Source organism: Capra hircus, chromosome 11, assembly GCF_001704415.2.
Source record: "Capra hircus breed San Clemente chromosome 11, ASM170441v1, whole genome shotgun sequence".
Classification (NCBI taxonomy): domain Eukaryota; kingdom Metazoa; phylum Chordata; class Mammalia; order Artiodactyla; family Bovidae; genus Capra; species Capra hircus.
Window position 1 is genome coordinate 67,960,015 of NC_030818.1, and position 6,141 is coordinate 67,966,155.

Genomic DNA, 6,141 nt, shown 5'->3' on the forward strand with positions numbered 1-6,141 from the left:
TCACTCTGTATAATAGGCTCTAGCTTCATCCACCTCTTTTTAGAACGGACTCAAATGCATTCCTTTTATGGCTGAGTAATGTTCCATTGTATGTATGTACCACAGTTTCTTTATCCACTCATCTGATGATGGACATCTAGGTTGCTTTCATGTCCTAGCTATCATCTATAGTGCTTCAGTGCACATTGAGGTATATGTGCCTTTTTCAATTTTCATTTCCTCGGTATATGCCAAGTAGTGGGATTGCTGGTTCATATGGTAGTTCTACTCCTAGTTTTTTGAGGAATCTCCATACTGTCTTCCATCGTGGCTGTATCAATTTACATTCCCTCCAACAGTGCAAAAGGGTGCCCTTTTCTCCACACCCTTTCTAGTATTTATTGTTTGATGTTGGCCATTCTAACCAGTGTGAGGTGATAACTAATTGTAGTTTTGATTTGCATTTCTCTAATGAGTGATGCTGAGCATCTTTTCATGTGTTTATTAGCCATCTGTATGTCTTCTTTGGAGAAATGTCTGTTAAGGTCTTTCGCCCACTTTTTGATTGGGTTGTTTGTTTTTCTGGTGTTCAGTTTCATGAGCTCCTTGTATATTTTGGAATTTAATCCTTTGTCAGTTGTTTCATTTGCTATTATTTTCTTCCATTCTGAAGATTGTCTTCCCACTTTGTTTATATAGTTTCCTTTGCCATGCAAAAGCTTTTAAATTTAATTAGGTCTCACTTGTTTATTTTTGTTTTTATTTCCATTACTCTCCGAGGTGGGTCATAGAGGACTTTGCTGTGATTTTATGTTTTATACAATGTTCTGCCAATGTTTTCCTCTTAGAGTTTTATGGTTTCTGATCTTACATTTAGGTCTTTATTATCCATTTTGAGCTTAGAGGCATGATAATGGCAGAAGACAGTTTAGAAACTATTGCTATAATCCAAATTACCAGCAGTAAACAAAGTATGAATTACTGGTACACACAATAACATGGATGAAATAATTAAGCTAGATGCAAGAAGTGAGACAAAAAAGAGTACATTCCGTATGATCTTTATTGAAAACTCTAGAAAAGGCAGACTATGGAACAGAAGCAGGCAGTTGGTTTCCAGAGGGTAGAGGAAGCATCAGGAACCTAAGGACACTTTGAGGGGGATGGATAGGGGATGGATATGTCTATTATCTTGAGTATGCTGGTTTCTCAAGTGTATATACATGTAGTAGAACTTATTGTATATTTTATGTAACTTGTATGTTTATACCTAAAGAGCCTTTAAAAAAATAAAGAAACCAATATCCAATTAAAAAAAAAATGCTCTTGCTGTAACCCAGATTGGAAACGAGAACCTCAACTTAAGGAGGATAGTAGTGGGGTGAAGAGATGTTGATGGGTTCTCAAAATTAAGGGGTGCATTTGGTAGAATTTGATGCTTAAGTGTGTGTGAGGATGAAGAAGAAAGTAGTCAGAGATAGTAGTACCTGGCATTGTGACTTGGGCAACTTTTTTCCCTTATATTCGAATTATAGGAAGGAAAACGAACATGACTTGGGGGTAAAGAGATGATGAATTCCGTTTAAAGCATATTTGATTTGAGGGCACTGAGGTAAAAATTGGTACACTGGTAGATAAATGGGTCTAGCGTTTATCAGCAGTGCCTGGGCTAGGAATAATGATTGGATCAGACAACCTACAGGAAATTATGTTGAGAATATGACAGGGTGGAAACCTAGGGAGCATTGGTATTTAAGGGGTGGGCAAAAAAAGTAACCTGGTGTGAGGTATTTAAGAACTAGGATGGGGAATCAAAACCAGTTGCAAGCATGACAGTACTGATGGCCCAAAAAGAATGGAAACAGTAGGTAGTATTCAGTAGCTGATGATTTAAACTTGAGTCGCTTTATGTCTAAGCGAAGATTTCTAGTAAGGAGTTGGACTTAAGGATTCTGGAATTTAGAAATAATAGAGCTATAGTAGAAAAGTAACATGAGCCACAGAGAAGAGAGAAAAAACAGCCTGGAAACATGAAAACTAGGAAGATACCATCACTATGTCTGATGCTGTGATGTATGGACTTCACTGCTTCCATGCCATAGTGGAAGAAGGAAAATGGAGCTTTTCTAAAGATAAAGGTGCACATATAGATATAAACTGAGCCATCAGGCGGCATTAAAAGTTTTAACAAAGCAAGAATTAGGTGTCTAATGGATGGAAAATGGGGATTAGTACAGTGTAATAGTCAGAAATTGGTATGTCCATTAAGCCCCCAAGTGATATCTGCATGGCTGTCTTTCTCCAGAATTGGGTCTTTGACCTACTCTCCCCTACCAACCTTAACTATATTTAGATACCAGAATGCTAATTTTCTTAAGAGTTGTGGGTAAAGAATCTTGCTTTTATCATCAGGTACACACATCATCAAAGCTTTTGTCCTCAACAGACTTAGTAAATCTGCCTTGACTCAGGTTATTGCTACAGATGTTGACTAGTCCAGGGTGACTTAAGCATCTGAAGGTCAGCTGTGCTTTGACATGCTTGCTGCCAACCCTGTTTGCACCATCAGCCAGGTGATGCCTCGTCTGATTTGTCATCATATCCATTTTGTTCACTTAAACAACAAAATACCACTTTGCCCATTTTGGAAACTACAGTGTGTGTGTGTGTGTGCGTGTGCGTGCGCGTGTGTGTTGTGTGTGTGCGTGTGTGTAACATTTCTATTTGTGTGTGTGTGCATGCATGCGTGCGTGCAACATTTCTATTCCCTGCCTTCTTTATCCAAATTTATCTTGCTGCTCCCCTAACACAGAAGCTGTATCTAGCTGAGCCTTTGTCTGTCACTCAAATGTTCCAGTTTTAGTCCCTCTTCATTGTAGGAACACATGCTTCAGTAAATAATACAAAATTCTAGATTTAAACAGCATTTTAAAAGTACATTCTTCAGGGACTTCCTTGGTGGTACGCTAGATAAGAATCTGCCTGCCAGTGCAGGGGACATGAGTTTGATCCCTGGTCCGGGAAGATTCCATGTGCTGCAGATAATTAAGCCCGTGCACCACACCTACTGAGCCCACACTCTAGAGCCCATTAGCCGCGACTGCTGAGCCTGTGAGCTGCGACTACTGAAGACCACTCGCCTAGAGCCTGTGTACTACAGTGAGGAGTAGCCCCCACTCACCACAACTAGAGAAAGTCCACACACACAAACAAAGACCCAGCACAGTCAAAAATAAATATTTAAAAAAAAATTTTTTTTAAGTATATTCTCCAGAATGTATAAAGATGAAACAAATGCATATTAGTTCAGAGAATATATCCCAACTATTGAAAAAATAGAGGAGTTCCCATTTCAGGCTACTGCTTACACTCTAAAAGGATTTATTCTTTTCACAAAAACCTACTGGTAAATGGTTCCAGAGATCTGTAGCATGAGTGAGTGAGGGTTACATTTGTAGCTCTCAGGTGTAGTATCAACTCCTGTCTCTGAAATCTCAAGTTGCTCTCATGTGTATTGATGTAACTGAACTTGAAATTGATTTTACATGGTAATGTATTTTAGGTTCCAGGAGACAAATGACTTGTTTGCATTAGAGATGGTGGGAAATCTTAGACAAGAGTGAGAAGGAGCCATGCTTATTGGTGACAATAATGACTCCCATCAAGTATTTGCTGTGCATAAAGGCCATCAGACAGAAGCCAAATGAGAAGTCTCTGTATTTCTGGGCCGTATCTGTTCCTAAAATATGTAGGTACTTGATAGAAATTTTCCAGTAATGAAAATAACTACCATTATTGGTTACTTAATATATAGCTGGCTTTGCTAAGCCCTCTGTGTCCACTGTCCCATTTAATCCTAGTATAATCCTATGGAGTGGTTATTCTCCCATTTTACAGTGAGGAAGCTGCAGTTGATAAGAGTCAGTGACTTGCCCGAGGTCACAAAGCTAGTGGGTGGAAGTCTTGAGGTTTGAACAGTGACTGTTAGATTCCAGATGCAAACTTTTAACCACCATACTAACCTTTAGTTCACTTAGTTCAACAGTTTGGTTCTCTGTTTTATTTTTATACTACTACTATTATCATTAAAGTAACAAATTTGTTTTATAGGAACAAGTAGTGATGAACTTGGACAGCAGGCTTCTGATCTTCCCTTTATATATCTGCTGTAACTTCCTGTATATATCGCCAGAAAAAAGAACTGAAAATAGTCATCATCCAGAAAATCCAGAAAACTGAAGATCTCACCAGTTGGAAACAGTAGCACTTTGAAAGCTTTTTGGCCAGCTTTAATTTACTGGCCCTGCAGATACTCACATCTAAGGTGACTAACAATGACAAAGGCCTTACGAACTGTACAGATAATACAGAAGACTATTCTTATCCTCATCACATTTCTATGCATATATGGAAAAGCATTTTAAAGCCAAGAGAATATCTGTCAAACCATTTGCTAATAAAGATATCAACTCATGCTTTTTAATTTAGCATCAGCAGAAAATTGCTGTAGGTAAATTTCATGTTTCTCTACAACCATACATAGTCAGTTTTCAGCTTGAACTTTGATCCTACTTAATGTTAGTGAACCTCAATTATCCATTTGTTAGTTTCATTTTTATTTGACTAAACGAATGCTAAAGGAATAATCTGGCCAATTATAAATGCTCTTTCAATTGGTATATTTAAAGCTGTCCTTAATTTTTTTTTCAACTGCTCTTTATGATTCCTCCTACTAGTCAGATATTCTTCAGTCTATATATGTTATTAATCATTAAATTTTTTTTCATGGTTTTGAAGACTAAACTGAGGAACTTTTATTTAACTTAAGCATTTTCATGCTTTTTTATTTTGCTTTCCTAGAATTTTAACAAGAAAAAAATCAGCTTCAGGCTTTCAAATGATCTTGAATAGGGGAAGAAAAATTCTTTTGCCTTTTATGGTCTTTTCTTTGACATTCTGTACAACTTTATTATTAGGTCACAGATTACTTATGTACCAAATATTATACTTTAAACATTTTTATATTCTGTGATCTTTGAATTATTTATTTTCAAATTTTAGTTGGGAATCCTATTCCCTACTTAAGCTCAGGACTTTATAATCTCCAAATTGAGTGCCTTTGAGTTACACATAATACTAGAAATCTCATAGTAAATGTACATAGGGTCGGAGGATATCATATAGAAGCTGATAATAAAGCATTAATGTATAAATAGAACTTATTTTTGTCAAAAATGAGATGTACATTTTTCATGATTTATATATGTTCGGTTCTTGCATTTACTGCTAGTTTGAAAATAGCCATGCTCATCATCTTTCCAGTCAAAGTCAGTACTTTTTGTGGTTAATGTATATTTTTAGTATGTTTTAAGAAAAATGGGAATTACTTTTGTGTACCTGTACAAATAATAAATACCCATTTGGAGAAAGAATAAATAACATATAAAATGAACCAAAAAAAAAAAAAACTCAGTTGAAACCAGAATTTTTTTTCCAAGTTCATTTTTTTCTAGTTAGATTTAGCACTAATTGCTAGTTTTTATTCCCTAGCAATATGTCCATACATTCATAAGTCACTTTTGTCCTTTCAAAATTGATCCTCATGGTGAATTTAAAGGAAGCTTTTAAATGCCTTCCCTATCTCCACCCCTAGAACTGTAGTTTGAATGGTTTTAATACAATAGTTTGGCTGTATCAAGAGACAACATTTCTTGTTTTTGTATTTGGCTATATCTCTTTAATGAGATGCTTTTGTTTTTTTCCTGTCTTATTGTAACATCAGAGATTCCTTACCCTTACATATTAAAAATATAAATACCAAATTTAAATCAAATTATTTAAATAACTGAATTTTTATAAATCTTGGGAGTAAAGATAATTAAAGTTTGAGTATATTAGTAAAATTATTTCATTTGTATGAATTAATCAAAGTAGAATTATATATGGTTCCTGTCCCTTGTTTGTTTCCTAGCAAAAATTGCTTACAAACAAAAGAATTATTTCTTCAATCACAAGTAAGTTGTATTCTCACTAGAGAAACCGGTAATTGTCAGCTGGTACTCCACAATGATAGTAAAGATCTGCTTTTGTTTTCTTACCGAATACTTTGCATACTTTTCATTCTTTTTAATTGGAATATTTCTAATAAAGTATTAAGTGTCA

General features: G+C 35.6%; 1 protein-coding gene across 1 annotated transcript in view; it reads left to right on the plus strand.

Moving 5' to 3' along the window:
- Positions 1–6,141, plus strand: part of GMCL1 (germ cell-less, spermatogenesis associated 1) — a 56,018-nt gene extending 49,877 nt beyond the window's left edge. Inside the window, exon 14 of the mRNA XM_013967786.2 lies at positions 4,090–6,141. Coding sequence (XP_013823240.1) covers positions 4,090–4,218 — 129 coding nt within the window. The 3' untranslated portion in view covers positions 4,219–6,141. The remainder of the gene's footprint in view (positions 1–4,089) is intronic.